The sequence below is a fragment of the Hippopotamus amphibius genome, chromosome 11, assembly GCF_030028045.1.
Source record: "Hippopotamus amphibius kiboko isolate mHipAmp2 chromosome 11, mHipAmp2.hap2, whole genome shotgun sequence".
Taxonomy (NCBI): domain Eukaryota; kingdom Metazoa; phylum Chordata; class Mammalia; order Artiodactyla; family Hippopotamidae; genus Hippopotamus; species Hippopotamus amphibius.
The window spans coordinates 73,936,615-73,961,592 of record NC_080196.1 but is presented as its reverse complement, the minus strand read 5'-3'; the positions used below and the strand labels follow the sequence as shown (position 1 = coordinate 73,961,592).

Sequence of the window (24,978 nt, the reverse complement as noted above, 5' to 3'; positions counted from 1 at the left end):
GAATGTGTCACAGTAGGAAATGAACCCTCAGTAAGCCCTGCTCTAAAAAGATGCCAAGAAGGTGAAATGCAATTGAAAGGATTTTCCGACGCCATTTCTCCACTTTTGTACACAGAAAGCCTAGTTATCTGGATGTTATTTATTTATTTATTTAAATTTTATTTATTTATTTATTTAGGCTGCGCTGGGTCTTTGTTGCTGCACGCGGGCTTTCTCTAGTTGTGGCGAGTGGGGGCTACTCTTCGTTGTGTGTATGGGCTTCTCATTGCGGTGGCTTCTTTTGCTGCGGGAGCACAGGCTCTAGGTGCACGGACTTCAGTAGTTGCAGCATGCTGGCTCAGTAGTTGTGCTTGCAGGCTCTAGAGCAGCTCAGGCTGAATACTTTTGGTGCACAGGCTTAGTTGCTCCATGGCATGTGGGATCTTCTCGGACCAGGGATTGAACCCGTGTCCCCTGCATTGGCAGGCGGATTCTTAACCACTGCGCCGCCAGGGAAATCCTGGATGTAATTTAGAGATTGTAGGGAAAATGGACCTAGGCATGTTTGCCCAAACTCCGTTGATTAGATTCTTCATTTGGGTCTTTGCCTAAATGAAGGGGAGAATTCCTGGCTATCATCCTGACTGCTATCCATCTTACAGGCTCTAAGATGGGAGGGCAAATTGGGATTAACTTCAGTGCTGACTCTAAAGCCTATTTTCAAATGGATTCTGAATCTAGAGGAGTTATATCATGATCAATTAATGTCTGCCGTTGACACCAACTGATTTTTCATCCCTTCTGTAGGAGGATTGGGTTCACTGGAATTTAACTAAGAGGAGTGTATGGCAGAAGAGGGTATATGTATATCTGCCTTGAGATATTCATTAAAAATTGTGTAAAATGTTCATGACTTTGGTCTCTGTTGTTGCTCTGTCTTGAGTGCTTTTAGAGTGTTTTGCTAATGTTGCCATTAAGGAGGCACTCTGCGTGAGATGCCTGTTTATATGGAACCAGGGCTACACATCCTTAGAGAGACCCACCATTCTCTACCTGTCTCTCACGCCACACATTTTGTATCATCTGTCACCATAGTTAATTAAAATACAAGTAATTATAAGTCATAGGGTTGTTACAAATCACAGATTTTCATGAGTAAGTGAAAGATCCCAGGATGTTCTTAAAGCTAAGCATTACAAGACCTTCAGATGATTTGCATGCACATTCAAGTTGCAGAAGCACCGGACTGTCTGCAATCTGATGAAGGATATTTAAGAGAACCCTACAGCTAACATCATGTTAGTGATGAAATATTGAACTCTTCTAAAAACTGGGAACAAGGAAGGATGCTTGCTTTCACCACTTCTGTTAAACAGTGCCGTGGAAATCCTAACCACTGCACAAGACAAGAAAAAGAAATAAAAGGTATTAAGATTGGAAAGGAAGAAGTAGAATTGTTTCTATTTATAGATGACATGATCGTTTATGTAAAAAAGCCAAGGAATATATAAAACAATTATTAGAACTAATAAGTGAATGTAGTAATATTGCAGGATACAATGATAATATAGAAAAACTAACTATTTATATATACTAGTAGCAAACAATAGGAAAATTCAATTAAAAATAATATCAAAAACATAAAATGCTTAGGAATAAATTTAGCAAAAGACATGCTGGACCTCTGTATTAAGGCTAAAAAACTTTGGCCTTTCAGAGAAATCTGGAAAGACTAAGTAAATAGAAAGATGTAATATATTTATGGATTGGAAGATTCAATGTTATTAAGATACCTGTTCTCCCCAAATTGCTCTACAGAGTTAATGCAGGTTCTTTTTTTTTAAAAGAAGTTGACAAGTGAATTCTTAAAGTTATGTGGTTATGTAAACAACCTAGAATATCCAAAGCTATCTTGAAGAAACAATTAAATTGGAGGGCTTATCTTACTTCAAGATTAACTATAAAGCTACAGTAATCAAAACATTGTGTTATTGACAAAAAGCTAGAAAAAGATCAGTGTAATAGAACAGGGAGCACAGAAACAGACTCACACTTACATGGACATTTTATTTTTGACAAAAGTACCAAAGCAATCCAATGGCAGGGGGTGGGGAGAGAAGAGAAAGTCCTTTCAACAAATGGTTGTGGAGTAACTGGATGTTTATATGGTAAAAAATTAACTTTGACCCCCTGACTTCAAATCATATACAAAACTAAATTGATATGGATCAGACCTAAAGTTAAAACTTAAAACTTTTGAGAAAAATATAGGCAGATATCTTTGTGATTCAAGGGTGAGTGAAGTTTTCTTAGTTCACAGTAAGCAATAATCATGAAAAATTGACAGATTAGACTTTATCAAAATTAAAAACATCTGCTCACAAAAGGCACTGAAGAAAATGAATAGGCAAGCTACAAATGGGGAGAAAATATTCAGAAAACATAAGTCTGGCAAATGGTTGGTATCCAGGATATAATGAAGAGCTCCCACAGTGCGATAATAAAAAGACAAATAACCCAATACAATTGCAAATGATTTGAATAGCCACTTCATAAAAGTGGATGTATGAATGGCCAATAAGCATACAACAAAGGGCTTAGCATCATTAGTCATCAGAGAAATGTCAATTACAGTTACAATGACTTACCCCCAGTTTTAGTGAGGATGTGGAGCAACCACAGCTATCATGCATTGTGGTGCGAGTGGAAAGTGGTACAGCCACATTGGGGAAATACCTGGCAGTTTTTAAAATAAAACTAAATATACATCTACCCTATGACTCACAAATTCCACTCTTGGGTGTTTATCCATGAGAAATGGAAATGCGTGTTTACAAAAAGTTTATAGCAGCTTTATGCACAACAGCCCCAGACTGGAAATAGCCCCAGTGCCCGTCAGTGGCAGAGCGGATGAACACACTCTGGCTTGTTTATACAGTGGAATACCAGTGGGCAGTAGGGAGCCACGAACTACTGATGGTGCAACAACGTGCAAGAGTCTTAACAGCGTCCTGCTGAGTGAAGGAAGACTTCCAAAAAAAATACTGGTAATATGAAGACCATTTAGATGAAATTCTGGAACAGGCAAAATTAATCAATAGTGGGAAAAATCAGAACTGTGGTTGACTCTTGGAGTTGGTGGTGGGGATTGACTGGGAAGAGGCGTAGGGACGCTTTTGGGGGTAGTAGTATGGTTCTGAATCTAGATAGACATCTGGGTTTCACAGGTATATGCATTTGTTATAACTCAGTGAATCTGCAATTAGGAGTTTTGCCCTTGTACATAAATTTTATGCCAAAAGAAAAAAAACTATGAACAAACATTAAACTCCAGTTAATTATATGCATGCTAAAGTGTTTAGGGGAAAGTAACTGATATATGTAATTTATTTTGAAATGCATTAAAAATAAGATGGATTTGTGGATGGGTAGAAGAATGAGTAGATGGATAATTATGTAAAAAAACAAGTATAGTAAAATGTTAATGGTAAATTCTAGTAGAGTAGGTATAGGTGTTTACTGTGAAATTTGAATTTTTTGGTAATAAAATATTGGGAGAAAGAGCAATGAAAGAAGATGGCAAGGAGCACCACATTTTGGGGTTGACTCCGTGATTTCTTTCTGTTTGATAAAATAATGTTGTTCTTAATTAAGGCTGAAGATTACCCATATTGTTTGAGATGATGCTTTGAAGATACTTTATCTTCATTAAGATAAAGTCTTAAAACAGAATCTTTAGCTTCTTCCATGGAGACACGACTTCTAATCTAAGTCTTGAGCTGTTTGTGTCTCTGATGTGTTCATCTCACTATTTCCAAACTGTTTGTTTTTCTCTCTCTTTCACACACACATACACACACCACACAAAGCAAAGAGATGGGATCAAGAAACAGACGGAGCACATATGGCTACCTTCCCTCCTGCAACAAATCCCACGAAATGACAGGAAAGATGCCAAGCAAACAAAATACTGTCTCCTTCCTGTGTCCACAATAACATGAAAAATAAGAAAGAGGATCATCAGTAGACCAGCAGTTTCAAGAGGTTCCTGAAAGATAGAAAGCAGAAACAGATACGTGCAGGAGAACACAGCTGTGCTTATTGGAATGATTTGGAGATACTCCAGGATGCAAGATAGAAGAAATTAACTGTGGAGCAGTATTCAAACCTATAAAAAACCTTTGAGGTTTATAAAAGAAGACCCATTCGGAGAGGCGTCGTATGTTTCCAGATTCAATATTATAAATATACCATTTTTTCAAAATCAATCTACAGATTCAGTGCAATCTCAGTCAGATTTTTAAGGAAGATTGACAGGCTGATTCTAAAGTCCTTATCAATAAAAGAATATATGAGAATAGACAGATAGTTTAGAAAAGGTGAATGATGATGGGAGAAATTTGTCTTCCAAGATATCAAACATACGGTGAAGCTGTATTGAGTGTGGACTCAATGCAGGGATAGATAGTTCAATAGATCCTGATAGAGAACCTAAAAACAAATCCGTGTAGATATTAAAATTTGGTTTATGGTAAAATTGGCATTGCTGATGGAAGAGAAAGATGGATAGTACATAAATGATGTTGAGCAATTGGCTCTTCATTTGGGAAGAAAATTCAACCCTATCTTATGCGGTATACAGAGGGACATGGGGAGTCTTGAGCAGGAAGGGAGGAGGGAGGGTGCAGCTACAGCAGGGCAGGTGGTTTGGTGAGCTCCAAGGTGATGCTTCAAGATGAAATTTGAGTTTGCTGGTGGAACATGTGTACCATACAGCAAGGTCTGCCTATCAGAAACCCAGCTGCCTTAGTCAGTTCAGGCTGTTATAACAAATATACCAGAGACTAGGTAGCTTACACAATAAACTGTTATTTCTCACAGTTTTGGAGGCTATAAAGTTCAAGATCAAGGTGCCAGCACATCCAGTGTCTGGTGAGAGCCCTCTTGGTGGCTGGCTGATGGCCATTCTCTTGCACTCTCACATGGAGGAGGGGAGAGAGAGGAAGGACACTCTTGCCGTCTCTTCTTACAAGGGCACTAATCGCATCATGAGGGCTCCAGCCTCATGATCTGATTACCTCCCAAGGCTCCATCTCCAAATACAGTGGCGATTAGGCTTCCACAACCGGATTTTGGGAGAACACGGACATTTATTCCACCGCACCAGCTAACCTGGCTGTTTCCCGCCTTTTCTGTGTAGTGCTGGTAATGGGAGAATGATGAAATCTTTGCCATCAGTTTGGGCAGGTGACAGGAAGTGGGACCATCCCAGGCAGGCTGGGCCTGGGGACTTTCAGGTGGCCAAGCAGCCAGCATGCAAGAGCCAGCTCGTCATCCTGCAGGGCACACAGTTGTCAGAGATGGCTGTTTTCTCACATGGTATTGATTTCGCTTTTTACTATTTTAAGTGTTGGTTTGGGGGTATGTGACATTTTAAATAGGGTGGTCCGTTCTCTGGGATGTGGCATTTGAGTAAAGACCTGAAAGAAACGAGAGGCTAGACCAGGCATTCGTCTGGGAAAGAGCTTTCCAGGCAGAGGGGCCCGCAGGGCAAAGGGCCTTGAGGGGGAGCAAGGGCCCTGTGGCTGGAGGAGAGTGAGCAGCTCTAGATGAGTCAGAGAGGTCACAAAGGCCAGATCACTTTGACCTTCAGACAGAATATCAGATGGGGGCTTCCTGGGAGAGTGTGGCCAATGAGCGGACTAGCCAGTAGTCTTCTTGTACTTGAGGTTCATAGAAGTGGAAGCCAGCAACGGTTGTAGGTGTGGTCGAGGAACTGAGGGAAAGAGAGAGACTCAGAGAGAGATGGGGTTTACCTGAAAATTGAAAAGCATCTTAGGAAAATTCTGCTTGGAGCAATTAGGACCTGAGAATTATCAGAGCAGGGCCTGAGATTTCTAGGTGGGCGTTCCCTAGAAAGCCTCTTTAGATGGTACCAAAGGAAAAGGAGCAGATGGGGGTGGGCCTACCTCCTGCACAGATCCCGTCGGCATCGACCCCCCTCTTTAGCTTGGGCAACTGAGACTTTTTCATCTCGTGTGTGTCGTACGTATGCAAATTCAGACACCCAGTGGGAGTGCTTCCTAGGTGCCTCCAATGTAGAAAATTGGGGCCCCTACTGTCCTCGAGTCTCCATCTGCCCTTGGTCCAACCATGACCTTGGTGTCTGTGGATAAGCAGTGTATCTTGCCCTCAGGTGGTGCAGGTCCTAGAGAACCACCCAAAACTTGAAGGCAAACTACAGGTATGAGGGTGATTTGTTGCTGGCTTTTGGGCATTTGTTGCTGTTCTTTGTGTTTTAAAAATAGAGCTTCTCTGTGGCAGGTGCTTCATTAAACAAACCTTGTAGTAGAGGGGAGAACCCACTTCAGATAACTCTTTCTCATTTCCTATCCAATGGGAAAAAAATTGGGAGCCAAGGTTAACCTGCTATCCTCTGTCGATTATAAACCACAGTGGCGAACAACAAGGTTGAGAGGTTCATTGGCATTTGATGGAAGAGAGGATGGACCACAGCTGCTTCCTATTTGTCGAAGATATTTATGCATGTAAACATTAAGTCAGAGAAGTGGCCAGCGTGGTTTTAGACCTCAGTGGTAAAGTGAATTCAGATTTTAGCCCACAGGACAAGGAGTGGTAGTAAATAAAAGTCTGCAATTAATAAAATCACCTACAAGGGGAGAGAATGCAGAAGGGGCCTTTGCTCTCCTCTCTGTGTTTCTCTGCAGGCTCCTTTTGAGTCAGTGTGTTACATTTGTTCTTTTAAACTTCGTATTGCCTTTCCTTTCATTAATGAAAGAACACTGTTCTTCTAATTGTTTCCGAATTAGAGAGAGCGAGAGGGGCAGAGCTAAGCTAGATCCATGGTATATAGTTCTTGGAAGTTGATGATGCGTGTTGGGTAATTTGATTTTCTGGCAATTACAAGGATTAGCCGTGAAATAAAAAAGGCTGCCTTGTATTGTACTTTAAAATGAGCTCTGTGTATGAGGCACATGTCTACATTTTCTGTTCCTGTAGCAGAAATGTTTCAGACTAAAGCACAGATAAAATTCTGGAATGACGAGAGCAAAGGAGCTGTATATGCAGTTTCTTCCAAAATTGGAGAAGATAAAAATACACACATGACCCTTTATTCCTTGGGTTAAACCAAAGGGCAGTTTGTGATCCGTTCATCACTACCAAAAGAAGCTTCGAAGTGTGGTCCTTTGGAGTTTTTGCTCTCTCAGATGTTAGGTGCTTCACTAAGCAGAGAGGAAAACTTGGGCTGTCCAGTTCATGGAACTTACCCTCATTTCCTCTTTCAGGGGAAAAAAATTCCAGAGCCAAGTTCAAGCCAGTGTCCTATGGTAAATCTTGAAGATTGGAGGTCAAGATCAATGCTTTTTTTTTTTTTTTTTTTCCTTTTTGGTAACTTTGACATTACAATTGTGTATGACAGAATCGTTTCTCTGAATGAGTACCACTTCTCCACTGTGCTTCCCTCTAAGCTTCTTTTGTTCCTTTCTAGCATAACACAGCCGGTGTAAACTGTGAAGAGTGTGCTAAGGGCTATTACCGCCCTGATGGTGTTCCAGTTCATGCCCCTGACGGCTGCATCCGTAAGTTTCATTCCAGCTTGGTGTGTCTTAGACTTCAGGGAGGTCATCGGGCTAAATTCTGTGGGCTGGTAATTCCCTTCATTTTCTCTCTGTCTTCATAGTGTTGGTTCTACTCCTTACTAGCTGTGTGACCTCAGGCAGTTACATAGTCTCTCTGAAAATCAGATTTCTTATGTACAAATGGACACGATAATCTATCCTCTAAGATTAAATGAAATGCCATCAAAACCACCTAGGAAGATACTGAGCGTTGGGCCTGTCCCATACGAGGCCTGCAGTATATGTTTTCTGTTGTTTTGACATGTTTCTATGATCTCCAATAACTTTAAATTTTATCAGAATTAGCCTCAAGACAACATAGTAATGGTTTCACAAGGATTTAATAATAGTCATGATATTCAAAATAATTATGATTTATTGAGCACTTGCTATATACAAGGCATAGCCTGAATAATTTCACAAATGTCTTACCTAATTATCACAACAAACAAGATGATGTATTATTGATCTTGTTTTTAGGTATAGAGAAATCAAAGGGTCTGAGTTGTTAAATATTTTGGCTGAGGCGACAGAGCCACTAACTAGTAGGTCCAGGATATAGTTCATATCTGTCTGGCACTGCTGTAACATACTACTTCCATTATACAGAAAAACGCCACTGTCTTTTTTCCCTGTGGAATTATCAGTCATAGATCAGATTATGGACTTTGTTCTGCATGTGTAATTTATTCAGTTCTTTTATGTTCTTGGGCTATTGCAGTTAGAAAAAAATTCCAGTCCTGAAATTTTCTGTGCCTACCTTCCCCCCAAATTCACCCATCATATCATTAATGTTTGAGAGCATCCAAGTCCAAAGATGTGTAAACTCTGCTTTGTTTCTCTGTAGGGCATCTTACTTATTAAAAGTGCGTCCTTGTTTTCCCTCCCTCTTCCACATCATCCTAAGAAGTACGTCCATCATTTTTCTTGTGCCCACGAAGAACAGGCTTTGGCACAGGAAAACAGGACGTCATGAATGAACTCATGCCTTCTTAGGAGCCTCAGTTTTCCATCACTCTTCTAGTTTCTTCATCACTGAAGTGGTTGCATGGAGATATTAGAGACTTAGCATAAAGAATTCACAGGACACATAAATTGTAAACAAATTAAGCAGAGGACACCAGGAAAAGCCAGGCTTGGGGGATGCTTGGTGCTTACAACTTCTCCAGCCTCCCCGTTCCTCACAGGACAGGGACTCAGCTGAACCATGGCAGTATTTTCACTGTCCAGGGTGAGAACTTTTGCCAGGTTAAGGGAAGCTCCCAAGTGAGGGGGTTACCAAATGTTTTACATCCCAAGTATGTCCCCCTGGAATGCAAACCTAATAGTCATGCCGGTTGCAAAAGCTGCCTCCAGTAAGCCGTATCACTTGGTTCTAACGTTTGGGTTACGGGCGCAATCTTGCCCTGCTGTCCACAGGTCATATATCAATGTCTAGGCATCTACACTTGTGTGTAATGCCACATCACAGCTGTGTAATGATGACCACTATGTGGACATTCATAGTTGGCTCTTAGCCGGGAGAGGCTGTGCTCAACAGCCCTGCCAGGAGCTGCAGCACACGCCCACCAGCCCCTGTGCTTGTGGCTTTTGCAGGTTTGCCCCTTGCACGGTGAGCTGGGCGGTGCTCAGTGTACTAAACCACATCCTCGAGAACATCTCAATGTGACTGCCCATTAAAGCTTGTCTCTGAGGGCCTGTGGGGTTCAGTCAGTGCAAACCATCAACCAGGTGTGAAGTGGAAAACAGGCTGTGCCCTTTCAAGAATCCCTGTGGACCAATGATGAGGTAGTAAATATTGCCTGAGAAGGATTAGGACATATTTGCCTTCAGAGGGGCAGCAAAGGATGGACCCTTTGAAATCTGGGGTTTCTCTCAGCCTGCAGTTGTCACCCTGAGCACGCAGAGGACTGCGAGCAGGGCTCGGGCCGCTGCACCTGCAAGCCCAACTTTCGCGGAGACCACTGCGAGGAGTGTGCGGCCGGCTACCATCACTTCCCGCTTTGCTCCAGTAAGTGCCAGCTGTGGAAAGACAGGCCCGGCTTCTTGGCATTTACCTGGGCTTTTTGCGTCGCATGGCATGGCAGGCAGTGGGTGGGGGGCGGGGGAGGTGGGGGGCCAGAAACGGGGCCAGAAAGGTTCTATTTGTGTGAAAGTGTTTCCCAAAGTCTGGAACATTACATTTTTATAAATATATGTTTTATACTGTTATTTATCTCCAAAGTGTTAGTCTGTACCATAGACGTTACCATCTCAGCAGGTCAAAGGGTCAGATGTTAGCAGTCTCAACTTAATAGGAATCCATGTGTGAGGTTTTTCTTCATAAACCTAGAAGAAATGTCATGGGCTTCCGGATGTTTGCTTGTGCACACATAGTGTGTGTTGTTTCTGGTGGCCAGGCATGGGGGGGATGTGTCTGTTCTTTCCTACTGTACAGTAGAGCCCACACCTCACACCACTGCCATGATCTAAGAGAACATCTCAGCATCTTGGAGAGAAAAGTCTGTATCTGTTAGAAACACCATGGAACGTGGAGCAGGAGAGCCTGTGAAATCAGTTGTGCCGGTTGTGACAAGAGCCATGATTCTGCTTGTTCTGCAGTAGTGTACAGACTGGACTTTGGTGTCAGGACAGAGAAACACTGTCTCAGGAAGAGGCTCCCCCATTGCTGCATTAGTTCTTACCCGTTCCCACATCACAGCTCGGCCATGCTCAGGAAACCATGTTGAGTTGGGGCTGTGTGGACAGGACATGCGCGTGGGGGCACTGTCTGTCCCGGCTCCCACCTGCTGTCCCAGGGTCATGTTAAACGAGCACCCACTACCACTGTCAAGTGTCCCAGTTTGGAGAATTAATTATATGATTATCTGAAAGGAATCGACTTTTAAGCCCAAACATAGTAACACTGAATCAGGGCTTGATCAGTTCAGAATCAGCAATTATTGGATAGAGGCTGAGCAGAAACTGCATTTTCATAAGCAAAGTTTTAGGGGAAAAAGTTGAAAGAAAACATTTTTAAAGAGCGTCTCAATTTTACATTAAAAAATGATAAAGATACTAAAGAAGTCCAGCTCAGCCCTGCTAGACTGGGACCTAGCTATTCTGAGCACAGAGTATCCATTTCTGTTCATTAATAAGAGGCATTTTAAGTGTAACAACATTTCCTTTCTTTCAGTTAGTCTCCACATGCTGCTTTCACTAAGTTAGAGAGGGCAGCTTCGTAATTAGTGCAATTTAATGTTTTACTTTACTGTCTCCTTAATCCTTCTCTGTATTTTTTGATGAATGATTTTTCTAGGAATTCCCATTTTCCCTATTTCTACTCCAAGTCCAGAAGATCCAGTAGCTGGAGATATAAAAGGCAAGTAACTTCTCTTTTGGTTTAACTTCAGCTATGCTCCATATTCCTTTTCTACTTCCTATGCACACGGCTGTGTCCAACTTCACATCCTCCTCATGGAGCCTTGCAGGTGTGTCGTATTTGGGCTCCTCACCCCTCATTATTCTCGACTCCAGTCTGTCTTTTGCAAAGGCACTGCCTGATGAAGGAGACTAAGTAGAGTTTGGATTGTATGTCTCTAGTTTGCTCAGAACCCTTCAGGGGCAGTCAGTTACCTGCTGTGTTATTTGGTTCTCCATGAAGAGACTCTGAAAGAGGAATTGAGTGCACGCAGTTAATTTGGGAGGTGACCCCAGGAAACATCAGTAAGGGAGTGAGTCCGAGATTGAAGAGACCCCTCATGAAGATGCACTAGTGAGTGTGGCCCTGCCGTGGCCCCTGGAGCTGAGCCCTCTGAGCAGCTCTGGGAGGCAGCAGAGAACTTGCTCAGCGACATCCCAACTGAACGGGTAACTTCGGTCGCTTGGTGTGCATGGAGGGCTGCCTCTGGGGCATTAACTTTCTGGGCCTGGGCTGCAGGGGGGCTGAGGAGCTCCTGCACCCAGGAGAGTACCCAGGGAAGAGAGTGGCAGGGGTGTGCAGGAGGTAGCCTTTGGGGTGGAGAGGTGCTGCACCTACCTAATCCCTGATTCTGCACGTATTTTATGACCGCTTACTGTGTGCACAGCACTGTTCTGGCTGCTGGGGACTTAACTTCCCAGCTCTCTTGGGGCTTATATTTCAGTCAGGGGTGGGGGCAACTCATACAGTAACATATTTAATATGTAAACAAGTAAAATCACTAATGTGTTAGATTAGGCTATGCAGGGTGTGTCCTGCACAAGGTGTGGGGGTCATTCATATTGTAGGTGTAAATGAACACGTGAGAATATTCCAGACCTCTGGGTTCGATTCTAGAGCTGTGAGCTGGGAACCCCTCGTGGTGCACACAGGGACACACACACTCAGAAGGGCACAGCACGTCACCTGCACGCATCCCACCGCCAGCTGGGTCAGGCTCAGGTCACCCACCTGATCTCGTCCCCCAGGATAGGGAAAGGCCTGGTGGTCACATGCTCATCTCGCTGGGGTGGAGGGAGTGCTGGGAGCACGTGGACCCCTCTCCCCAGTGCGTCCAGGGTGTGGGCGGGCAGGGAAGGGGCACTGGTGGCCAGACCAGAGCATGGCCTCTGGAGGGCCATGCTTGGCGGAGGGGTTCAGGTTCTACAACAGTACAGTAGCTCCGGGTGTGGGCTGGAGGCGGCGCGGGCCGTCAGTGCTGTGGAATAAACGAGGCCGCGAGAGAGGATAGGGAATGTGAGGTTTGCACGTGTAAATAGGTTGTCAGGGAGGCTTCACCGAAGAGATGATAAAGCAGGGTCTTCAGGGGGCTGAGGGCTGAACTCTGCAGGTGTCTGGGGAGAAGCATCTGGACAGGAAAGAGCAAATGCAAAGTCCCCGGGGCAGGACATGCTGGGGGTGTTCCTTGAACAAAAAAAGACCAGGTGTGTGAAAGCGGAGTGAGCAAGGGGGAGGCGTGGGGTGGGGGGCGTCGGGGAACCAGATGGTAAGTGCTTGTCAGCCACCGCGAAGACTTACCCTCCTCTCTGAGGGGCCCGGAGAGTCTGGCACAGGGAAACAACGTTGCATTGGGGTCTTTGTGGCAACTGTGTTGAAAACCAGGTTTAGGAGAAGAGAAGGAGCAGGGAAGCCATCGCGATGATGATCTGTGAGGAGGAGATGGTGGCGCTGGGACCCCAGAGGTGTCAGCGGAGGTGACGAGCAGTGGACAGACCGACCGTGGATATAATCTGAGGCTGGAACCCGCAGGACTTGCGGGGGGATTGCTGGGCAGAGGTGGACTGTGGGAGCAGAGAGGACTCGGGGTGGCTCCCCGGCTTCTGGACGGAGCAGACAAGAAAGACGTGCCATTTGCTGAGCCGGGAAAGGCTGTCATGGAGGAGAAGGGGGAGCGCGGGATGGGCTGGGCAGGGGCGGGCAGACCCGTGGTGGGCGCGTGTGCACGCTCTTCTCTGGTCTTTTTTTTTCTTCGCAATATAAGATTCAAGGTCGGGGGCAGAAAGTGAGGCTGGGGAGAAGGCCTTGGAGTGGAGGAGGGAGAAGCCTGGAAGAGGCGTCCTGGAACGCGGGGGAGTGGATGGGCTTGGGGAGTGTCGTGGGATTTGTGGCAGCACAAGGGCTCACCTGAGGTCGGCTCTCACGTGACCCACTGTACCTTCCCGTGCTGCTTCCCGCGTGTGCACTGCCCACACCCAGCTCCTCTGAGCAGACCACGGCGCTGGGGTACTATGTGGGGTATGGTCTTCAGCCTTTATCAGACACTTGGTCACTTGGGGACAGTAGCGGTGCTTGACTTGCTTTCTGATCCCCACAGCACCTGCCGTGGTACCCTGCCCACAGCGGGTATCAGCAAGTGCTTCCTTAAATGTTTGTCATTTGACTAGAATGGAACTCAGCTTTGGAGCCTGGATTAGGACACACATCTCTGGTTTCCTTCCACAAACATGTTTTAGATCTTCTATTTCTGGTTTGTTTCCAGTAATCCCTTTGTTATCCCGTTCCTTTTTCTCCACAACTGGATTGTGGTGACTTCAGGGAAGGAAATTTAATTGAACTTGGAAAGTTCAGATGTCTGTTACAAAATATTAGGGAAACCTCAGAATACAGCCTCGAGGAAAAGAAATTTCAGTTAGTGCAATTAGATTTGTTGGGAAATTTGAAGGCACAGATATCCACTTCAATTTGGTTTCCTACTAATGCATTTTAAAAACACCCAATTTGGGGCCTAACTTCTGGCAGTGAACATTGGAAGCACACACATGTCAACTGCCAGGAGACACAGCACTGGATGATACCAAGTCCCTCCCACTCCTGAGGTTTTTAATTCATTAAGACTCATTAATGCTTTCGTGTCTTCTGATACAGTGGTTCTTAAACAGGGCTATGTTTTAGAACCCCATGCTTTTACAAAATATAAATTCCTGTGTTTTACCTCCCAGATCCATATCTAAATTTCCAGGGGTGAAGTTCAGTCTGGTATTTTGCACAGGTTTTCCCAGATGATTCTGAGATATATCTCTTGTTAAGAACCACTGCTCTAGTTAGTAGAAATTCCTATTTAGTGGTTAGCAGACTTTCCTGTAAAGATAAAGATAGTAAATATTTTCGGCTTTGTAGGCAAAGTTGCAAGTACTCAACTCTGCTTTTTGTAACATGAAAAGAACCCTAGACAGTATGTATAATAAATGAAAGAGCTTGGCTGTGTTCCAATAAAACTTTGTTTACTAAAACAGGGATGGATCTGGCCCTTAGACCATAGTTTACAAATCCTGGGGTTATATCAGCATCTCTGAGTTTGGGATTCCACACCCAGGCAATGACGTTTTACTGGGAGATTCTAGTATGCAGCCCAGATTGAGAACTACTGTTTTAGAAAATTCATAGGCTCGATTCCAGGCACTCGAAGCAAAGGAGACTTGAAGCAAAAGAAGAGGACAATTTTGCAGACCAGGATGTTTTTAGGTTTTCATGACCCTGCTCCCTGGAAGCCCCCAGGCCTGCAGGAGACACACCGGCAAACAGTTATAACAGCAGGACTTAATGCAATGACAGGGCAAGATCATGGAGCCATGGGAGCAAACACAAGGAGCGTTCCTACAGCTCCTCACGAGAGGGAGGGAGGGAGGGAAGGCAGGGAGGCGAGTGGGAAGGAGAGAAGGAAGAGTGGAAGGAACAGTGGAGGGAGGGAGGCAGGAAAAGGTTGAGGCTCTAGGACGGCTTCCTGGGACTAGGAGGAGGAGGTATGGAGGATGTTGCAGATCTGTGTATATATGGTGACGATTTTACAGCAAGCGACAGAAAAGCATCTTGAGGAAGAGACACCTTTTTCTAGTTTTGCTCAAAGCCACCGCGTGGGCTCTGGCAGCCTGAAGATTTTGAAGGGTCTGCTGTGTCACACATGTTGAGGACTTTGGACTGTGACCTGAAGGCATTGGGTCACCATTCAGGGATTAATCTGCAAAGTGATATGAAAAGATTGGCATTTTAGAAAGATCACTGCTGACACCAGTGTGGAGAGTGGATTGAAAGGAGACAGGAATCAGACAGCCTTGTCTTGAGGCTCTCAGAATAACCCAGGCAAACGAGGATGAGGTCCTGCAGGAAGGCTCTGGAACACTGGAAGGAGAGGAGGATTGCGGGCACTTTCCTGACCTGGTGAGCAGATGTGGGAGGTGAGCATGGGGGAGAAGCGAGGGGCCTCAGAGGCTTCTGGTTCCTGCATTGTGTGGGAGTATTTGCCTGATAAGTTAAAAAGTGAATTTCAGAAACGTAAATTTAAAATACATGGGTACTATATGCTTTCTTTCTGTTTACAGATGGTTGTAAGTCGGGATTCCTTGGACTTCAATGCCAATGTAAAGTTCAAATTTTTTTTTTTTATTTATTTTATTTTTTTTTAATTTTTTTTTATTATTTTTTGGGGGTACACCAGATTCAATCATCTGTTTTTATACACATATCCCCGTATTCCCTCCCTTCCTTGAATCCCCCCCCCTTGAGTCCCCCCCACCCTCCCAGCCCCAGTCCTCTAAGGCATCTTCCATCCTCGAGTTGGACTCCCTTTGTTATACAACAACTTCCCACTGACTATTTTACAGTTGGTAGTATATATATGTCTGTGCTACTCTCTCGCTTCGTCTCAGTTTCCCCTTCACCCCCCGCCCCCTCCCATACCTCGAGTTCTCCAGTCCATTCTCTATATCTGCATCTTTGTTCTTGTCACTGAGTTCATCAGTACCATTTTTAGATTCCGTATATGTGAGTTAGCATACAATATTTGTCCTTCTCTTTCTGACTTACTTCACTCTGTATGACAGATTGTAGTTCTGTCTACCTCATTACATATAGCTCCATCTCATCCCTTTTTATAGCTGAGTAATATTCCATTGTATATATATGCCACATCTTCTTTATCCATTCATTTGTTGATGGGCATTTCGGTTGCTTCCATGTCCTGGCTATTGTAAATAGTGCTGCAATAAACATTATGGTACATGTTTCTTTTGGGATTATGGTTTTCTTTGGGTATATGCCCAGGAGTGGGATTACTGGATCATATGGTAGTTCTATTTGTAGTTTTTTAAGGAACCTCCAAATTGTTTTCCATAGTGGCTGTACCAACTTACAGTCCCACCAACAGTGCAGGAGAGTTCCCTTTTCTCCACACCCTCTCCAACATTTGTGGTTTCCAGATTTTGTGATGATGGCCATTCTGATCGGTGTGAGGTGATACCTCATTGTGGCTTTGACTTGCATTTCTCTGATGATGAGTGATGTTGAGCATCTTTTCATGTGTTTGTTGGCCATCTGTATGTCTTCTTTGGAGAAATGTCTATTTAGGTCTTCTGCCCATTTGTGGATTGGGTTATTTGCTTTTTTGGTATTAAGCTTCATGAGCTGCTTGTATATTTTTGGAGGTTAATCCTTTGTCCGTTGTTTCATAGGCAATTATTTTTTCCCATTCTGAGGGTTGCCTTTTAGTCTTGTTTATGGTTTCTTTCACTGTGCAAAAACTTTGAAGTTTCATGAGGTCCCATTTGTTTATTCTTGATTTTATTTCCATGATTCTAGGAGGTGGGTCAAAAAGGATCTTGCTTTGATGGATGTCATAGAGTGTTCTGCCTATGTTTTCCTCTAGGAGTTTGATAGTGTCTGGCCTTACATGTAGGTCTTTAATCCATTTGGAGTTTATTTTTGTGGATGGTGTTAGGAAGTATTCTAATTTCATTCTTTTACATGTTGCTGTCCAATTTTCCCAGCACCACTTATTGAAGAGGCTGTCTTTTTTCCATTGTATACTCGTGCCTCCTTTGTCAAAGATAAGCTGCCCATATGCGTTTGGGCTTACTTCTGAGTTCTCTATTCTATTCCATTGATCTTCCTTTCTGTTTTTGTGCCAGTACCATACTGTCTTGATCACTATGGCCTTGTAGTAGAGTTTGAAGTCAGGAAGGCTGATTCTACCAACTCCATCTTTCCTTCTCAAGATTGCTTTGGCTATTCAGGGTCTTTTGCGTTTCCATACAGATCGTAAGATTTCTTGCTCTAGTTCTGTGAAAAATGCCATTGGTCATTTGATTGAGATTGCATTGAATCTGTAAATTGCTTTGGGTAGTACAGTCATTTTCACCATGTTGATTCTTCCAATCCAGGAACATGGTATGTCCCTCCATCTGTGTGTGTTGTCTTTGATTTCTTTCATCAATGTCTTAAAGTTTTCTGCATACAGATCTTTTGCCTCCTTAGGCAGGTTTATTCCTAGGTATTTTATTCTTTTTGTTGCAATGGTGAATGGGAAAGTTTCCTTAATTTCTCTTTCTGCTCTTCCGTTGTTAGTGTATAGGAATGCGAGAGATTTCTGTGCATTAATTTTGTATCCTGCTACTTTACTAAACTCATCAATGAGTGCTAGCAGTTTTCTGGTAGAGTCTTTAGGGTTTTCTATATATAATATCATGTCATCTGCAAAGAGTGACAATTTTACTTCTTCTTTTCCAATTTGGATTCCTTTGATTTCTTTTTCTTCTCTGATTGCTGTGGCTAAAACTTCCAAAACTATGTTGAATAATAGTGGTGAGAGTGGACACCCTTGTCTTATTCCTGTTCTTAGAGGGAATTCTTCCAGTTTTTCCCCATTGAGAACGATGTTGGCTTTTGGTTTTTCATATATGGCTTTTATCATGTTGAGGTAATTTCCTTCTATGCCCATTTTCTGGAGAGCTTTTATCATAAATGGATGTTGAACTTTGTCAAAAGCTTTTTCTGCATCTATTGAAATGATCATATGGCTTTTATCCTTCAATTTGTTGATATGATGTATCACATTGATTGATTTGCGTATATTGAAGAATCCTTGCATCCCAGGGATAAACCCCACTTGATCATGGTGTATGATTTTTTTAATATGCTGTTGCAGTCTGTTAGCTAGTATTTTGTTGAGGATTTTTGCATCTCTATTCATCAGTGATATTGGTCTGTAGTTTTCTTTTTTTGACATCTTTGCCTGGTTTTGATATCAGGGTGATGGTGGCCTCGTAGAATGAGTTTGGGAGTGTTCCGCCTTCTGCAATATTTTGGAAGAGTTTGAGAAGGATAGGTGTTAACTCTTCTCTAAATGTTTAATAGAATTCGCCTGTGAACCCATCTGGTCCTGGGCTTTTGTGTGTTGGGAGATTTTTAATCACTGCCTCAATTTCCGTACTTGTGATTGGTCTGTTCATGGTTTCTATTTCTTCCTGGTTCAGTCTTGGAGGATTGTATTTTTCTAAGAATGTATCCATTTCTTCGAGGTTATCCAGTTTATTGGCATATAGTTGCTTGTAGTAGTCTCTCATGATGTTTTGTATTTCTGAGGTGTCCGTTGTTACTTCTTCTTTTTCATTTCTAATTCTGTTGATTTGCATCTTCTCCCTTTTTTTCTTGATGAGTCTGGCTAATGGTTTATCAATTTTGTTAATCTTCTCAAAGAACCAGCTTTTAGTTTTATTTATTTTTCTTATGGTTTCTTTCCTTTCTTTTTCATTTATTTCTGCTCTGATCTTTATGATTTCTTTCCTTCTGCTCACTTTAGGGTTTCTTTGTTCTTCTTTCTCTAGTTGTTTTAGGTGTAAGGTTAGGTTGTTTATTCGATCATTTTCTTGTTTCTTAAGGTGGGACTGTATCGCTATAAACTTCCCTCTTAGAACTGCTTTTGCTGCGTCCCATAGGTTTTGGGTTGTTGTGTTTTCATTATCATTTGTTTCTAGATATTTTTTGATTTCCTCTTTGATTTCCTCTTTGATTTCTTTAGTGATTCCTTGGTTGTTTAAGAGTGAATTGTTTAGCCTCCATGTGTTTGTCTTTTTTGCAGTTTTTTTCCTGTAATTGATATCTAGTCTCATGGCATTGTGGTCTGAGAAGATGCTTGATATGATTTCAATTTTTTTGAATTTGCTGAGGTTTGATTTGTGACCCAAGATGTGATCTATCCTGGAAAATGTTCTGTGTGCACTTGAGAAGAAAGTGTAGTCTGTCGTTTTTGGATGGAATGTCCTATAAATATCAGTTAAGTCGAGATGGTCTAATGTGTCATTTAAAGCTTGTGTGTCTTTATTTATTTTCTGGGATGATCTGTCCATTGATGTAAGTGGGGTGTTCAAGTCTCCCACTATTTTTGTCTTACTGTCGATGTCCCCTTTTATAGCTGTTAGCATTTGCCTTATATACTGAGGTGCTCCTATATTGGGGGCATAGATATTTACCATTGTGATATGTTCTTCTTGAATGGATCCCTTGATCATTATGTAGTGTCCTTCCTTGTCTCTTTTAATCGTCTTTACTTTCAAGTCTAATGTGTCTGATATGAGTATTGCTACTCCAGCTTTCTTTTGACTTCCATTTGCATGGAATATCTTTTTCCATCCCTTTACTTTCAGTCTATATGTATCCCTTGGTCTGAAGTGGGTTTCTTGTAGGCAGCATATAGAAGGGTCTTGTGTTTGTATCCATTCAGCCAGTCTGTGTCTTTTGGTTGGAGCATTTAATCCATTGACATTTAAAGTGATTATTGACATGTGTGTTCCAATTACCATTTTCTGAATTGTTTTGGGTTTGTATTTGTAGGTGTTTTCCTTTTCTTGTGTGTCCTACTTAGAGAAGTTCCTTTAGCACTTGTTGTAAGGCTGGTTTGGTGGTGCTGAATTCCCTTAACTTTTGCTTGTCTGGAAAGCTTTTGATTTCTCCCTCAAATCTGAATGAGATTCTTGCTGGGTAGAGTATTCTTGGCTGTAGGTTTCTCTCTTTCAGGACTTTCAGTATATCCTGCCATTCCCTTCTGGCCAGCAGAGTTTCTGTAGAAAGGTCAGCTGTTATTCTTATGGGTTTTCCCTTATATGTTGTTTGTTGCTTTTCTCTTGCTGCTTTTAATATTTTTTCTTTGTGTTTAATTGTCGTTAGTTTGATTAATATGTGCCTTGGTGTATTTCTCCTTGGGTTTATTCTGTATGGGACTCTCTGTGCTTCTTGGACTTGGTTAATTATTTCCTTTCCCATGTTGGGGAAGTTTTCCACTAGAACCTCTTCAAATATTTTCTCAGACCCTTTCTTGTTTTCTTCTTCTTCTGGGATGCCTATAATTTGAATGTTAGTACGCTTAATGTTATCACTGAGGTCTCTGAGACTGTCTTCTATTCTTTTTATTCTTTTTTCTTTTTCCTGCTCTGTGGCATTTATTTCCCCCATTCTATCTTCCAACTCACTTATTCGTTCTTCTGCCTCCATCATTCTGCTGGTTATAGCATCTAGAGTATTTTTAATTTCAGTTATTTTGTTATCCATTGCTGTTTGTTTTTCTGAGTTCTTATGAACTGTTTCTTGTACTTTCTCTATTTTGTTATCAAGATTTTGTATCATTTTTACTATCATTACTCTAAATTCTTTTTCAGGCATTTTTCCTATTTCCTGCTCATTTATTTGGTCTTGTGGGGTTTTTTCCTGCTCCTTTGCCTGCATGGTGTTTCTTTGTTTCCTCATGGTTGTCCAAACTTTTGGGGTTGCTTGTCCTGGCGATAGAGGTGTTTATAGAAGACTGTCCAAGCCTCAGACTAATGTCCAAGTATTGGATTAAACGAATATTAAGTCTGCTGGTGTTGCAGGGTTGCCTGCAGAGGTGGGGGACAGCTGTGGCTCACTGAGGAGATGCGGCACTGGCAGCAGGCCTTCTAAGAAGTGCTCATTGGCATGAGCTCTCCCAGAGTCCAGTCAAGTTCAAATTTTTTGCTGAATTCCAGTGCCTGGTTTAATGCCAGGACTGTAATTGACAATAAACCTTTGCATCTCCCTGCGGCGTTCTCGGTCCACGGGGTCGGCAGCTGTGATGGACGGTCAGGGCGGGTTCCAAGCCTGGGTTCGCCCAGCCTGGGTTCCAAGGCTTCTCTTGTGATAAATATCACAAGAGATATTCACACAAGCAGTACCCTTTTTGTCACATTAGGTGACTGTTCTTTGAAGTATAAACGTTAGACATTATGCAAAGACTGTAATTTACCCTGATCTTTTTTTCTTAATTATTAGAAAAAAAAAATTCCACAATTTTGTTACTAACATTTTACTTGAAAAAGCGCCAAGAGAAGGAGTGGGATTTAGCTACCTTTTCAGATTATCTATTATTTTAACCCTTGTGGAAAACCTTTCTGAAATGCATGAGACTTCCCTTCTTTGAGAAGTAGGGGAACCCAGTCAGATCTTTGAGTCTTTCAGGATCTTCCTCAAGGGACCACGTTGCAGGTTTAGATGCTAATGTTCTTGATAGAAATAGAGATGTTTTAAATATGAGAATGGGTTGAATATGTACACTAATCTGGAATATACCTTGAACATGGCTTTTCAAATCAAATTATCAGATTTTGTATTCTTGGCATCATACAAAGGGCATGGGCTTTCGAATCTGACAGACCTCGGTTCAAATCTCTACTTAGCCCTCCTGGCTGTGTGATCTTGGGCAAGTTAATTAACCATTCTGAGCATCTTTTTTCCTCAACTATAAAATGCTTACCTATCTTATAGGGCTTTTGCTTGACTTCATTATTTAATCCATCCATAATAAAGTCAAGCAAGAGCCCTGTCTTCTTGAGAAATATTTATTGATTGAGACATACGTCCATGGCGGTGAGAGTCCTGAGGTGAGCTCTAAGTTTTTAGTCTGACAGGTGTTTCCTTCATCTATTGCTGTGTAACAATTCACTCCAAAACTTAGTGGCTTAAAACAACAAGGGTTATTTCTCAGAATCCTGTGACCTGGCTGAGCAGTCTTTCTGCTGGACTTGCTGGAGGGTCTGCTGGGGATAGCTCTGTGTCTCTCTCCGTGTGGCCTTTTGTCCTCGAGGAGGGCAGACAGGATACCTCCCTGGTGGTCTCAAGGTTCCCAGAGGGTGAGAATGGAAACCACAAAGCCTTTCGTGACGTGGGCTCTGAAATCCCACAACAGCGCTTTGTCCTCATTCCACTGGTCAAAGTCAGTCAGAGGCTGATAAGTGATTTCAGTAATCAAAGTGTGAAAGACAGACACACCTCAACAGAGAGTGGGAGAGGGAAGGGGGAGCTGCTGGTACAGGCTGGGTGGGGAAGGCCTTTCTGAGGCAGTGACACGGCCTAGACCTGAAGGGTGAGAGGGAGCCGGGGGAGGGGCGCCACCTGCCGGCCGGAGCAGAGGTGCAGAGGCAGGCAGGTCTGGAAGCAGCCTGCCTGCTGGGACCGGCTCGTGCCTGCAGGATTGGGATACGCCGAGCGTGGCGCTCATTAGGGCAGAATGCACGTTCATCTCTTTCCTTCTAAAAAATGGAGGTAGAAATATGTTTAATTCAAGAATGTTATTCAATGGGAATCTATGAAGTGTTACTATATAAGGCTCTGTTTGGGGAAAAAAAAATGTTCCCCCGCGGGTAGGTGCTAAAAGATTGTAGATACTTTGCAAACCAGTGCCTGCCCTGAATGTTCCCAAATGGCATCTCCGATCTTTCCTGGAGAGATGCTTTGCTCCCTTTAAGATGCAGTCCTCCGGGCCCGGGATGTATGTCAACCAGAGATAACTCAGAATCCGTGGGCAAAGGGGTGGAGGATGGAGAGCCCCTCTGGAAGTCTCTTCTCCTTCGCAGGCTGTGACTGTAGCCTGGCAGGAGCTCTCCCTGAAGCATGTGATGCCCACGGGAGGTGCCTGTGCCGCCCCGGGGTGGGGGGCCCTCGGGGTGAGGCTAGCTGCTCGGGTTTCTGCTCCTTCCCCGTTTGCCAAGGTAAGTGGGCCACACGTGCACAGTGACCATCTGTCCCCCGCGGGAAGTTTCCTCCTGAGGAAATGCAGAGGGTCCTCCGGCAGAGCCGTGTGGCCTGCAGTTTAATAAACGAGCCCCTGGTTCATATATGTATGTTACCTGTGACTGTCCTCAGGGCCAGGCCATGTCACCTCCTCTCTTCTGTCGTTTCAGCCTTACTCTTCTTGCTTCCCGGTGGTCAAGCCCATGGGCTCTGGAGTCAGCTCCTGGGTGCAGACCCGGGCTCTGGAGGGGAGGTGGGACCTGAGTAGTGTTTAGGAACCTGCCAGGTAGACGGGGAGGGGGCAGGGTGTCCTGGGAGGGGGAGCAGCACACACAGAGCCACAGACTTGGTTTGCCTCTTAGTCTTACCTCCTAGTAAGCGTCACTGAAGGGGCTGGAGGGGGGGGGGGGTGGCCTGGCCCCGTCCCTCGAGCACGATGTTGGGTGACCAGCAAGTAAATGAATTTGCCTATGTCCTTCTCTGCCTCCTCCCCACTCTCTGCCGTTGTGCTCCTTGGTGGCTCATGTTGGGGAGGAGGGGGCGGTACGAGAAGAAGGAAAAGGGATCAGTCAGGGCTCAGGGCTGGAGCTAAACACGGACGGGGACTTGCGGTATGCTGACCGAGTCAGGCTCCAGGCTGGGTTTCCAAGGAGGCTCCGGGTGTCAAGCCCAGACTCCTGCAGTGCAGCTCAGGGACATGGAGACTGTGGTCCTGCTGCCTCCATGGCCATGCAGGGCCCCCAGGAAGCCAGCCAGGGCACAGCAGCAGAAATGCTCAGCCTTTCGAATCTTATTCGAGTAATTATTTTGCACAACCCGATTGGCATCCAGAGCCCAGCTCCAGGAGAACCTGGAAAGTGCTGTTTCTAGCTTCCGGCCTCTGAGCACAGGAGGAGGGTAGCATCGGTACTGAGGCGTGTCACCCACGAGATCAGCCACGCTACGGAGCTGGGAGGGTGAGGCGGGAGCAGGAGGGTCCGTCCCCGGAGCAGGAGACAAAGTGGGGAAGAGCAGGGTTCTCACTAGCTGTCAGCTTGGGCAAGTTTCTCACCCTCTGTGTTCCTCAGTTTCCTGGTAATAGTGCCCCCCCGTGACACGCTCTGCAGGTTGCACGTGTACTGACACGCAAAATTCTTAGAGCCTGGGAAGCGCTCACCTGCACAGTAACTGTTATTCCTTTAACCCTCCTTCTTCTGCCCCAGGCTACCCTCTACATCATTTTAAGAGCCTGTAGCCTCAATCCTGGTTGATCTCCCTGCTTGTATAGATGTGTGAGTGCAATATCCCAAGCCCTTCCTTTTCCTCCTGGCCTCCCCCTGATGTACCCGGGACCTTTATCGTCTGCCCCACTTCTCAGCCTTTGCCTCTTGGGCCAAAGAAGCTCTCAGCAGTCCCTGTCCAGAGATTTGGGTCACCTGGCAGGTGGGAAGGTAAGGAAAGGAAGGGGGTGTCTTTTGTTTCTCTGCCTTGACTTTAACCAGAGAAGTGGGTTTTAGAAGTTGGAATGCCCTGTGCATTTCCTGTGGAAATATCAGTACAGGTGATGCTTAGGTTGAAGTTGTATGAATCGTCCTAGAGGCAGATTCGGTGCTGAGCTGGCTCTGTGGTCTGGTGTGGTGACTTGTCCTTGTACATATATTGTTTCTGTGGAAAGACATCCCAAATAATGATGTTTTGGAGCACGAGTTGGGGATGCTTCCATTTCTGTTTTACCGGAGGTGCTGAATCTCTCATTGACCAAAATAAGAAGAGCTAGCAGGAGGGAGATGGGGTAGAGGCCTTCCACTTCAGGGTCCACTAGGGGCCAAGCCTAGAAGAGCTTATGTTGGGAGCAGGCAAGGTTATAAGTGCTGAAAACAAGGTCTGTCTGACAAAAGCAGGAGGGGAAAGTTCATGGCAGCCTCATTCCTGGTGGGGTGTAGAGGTGCACCCGAAGTTCATTCTTTTAGATTTGAACCACTAGGCTCTGGATGCTCCCACTTTCTGTAGGTAATGGTCTCCCTTTTCTAGCTCTCGCCTTTTCTAACAGCTTTTGTGATCTTTAAAAATTTTTTTTTCCTTGGGGGCAGCATTGAAGCCAGTGGCTGAAGCCTAGACTTGCTGAAATCTGAA

General features: G+C 44.1%; 1 protein-coding gene across 6 annotated transcripts in view; it reads left to right on the top strand.

Moving 5' to 3' along the window:
• LAMA3 (laminin subunit alpha 3) overlaps positions 1 to 24,978 on the top strand; it is a 216,759-nt gene that overhangs the window by 59,180 nt on the left and 132,601 nt on the right. For 4 of the 6 annotated variants that reach the window (XM_057698305.1, XM_057698304.1, XM_057698306.1 and 1 more), the window contains 3 exons: positions 7,490 to 7,580; positions 9,499 to 9,630; positions 10,918 to 10,980. In XM_057698305.1, the coding sequence (XP_057554288.1) occupies positions 7,490 to 7,580; positions 9,499 to 9,630; positions 10,918 to 10,980 (286 nt within the window). Of the gene's footprint in view, positions 1 to 7,489; positions 7,581 to 9,498; positions 9,631 to 10,917; positions 10,985 to 22,692; positions 22,845 to 23,343; positions 24,297 to 24,978 lie in introns of those variants that run through there. The other 2 variants (XM_057698310.1, XM_057698307.1) reach the window with 2 other exon arrangements.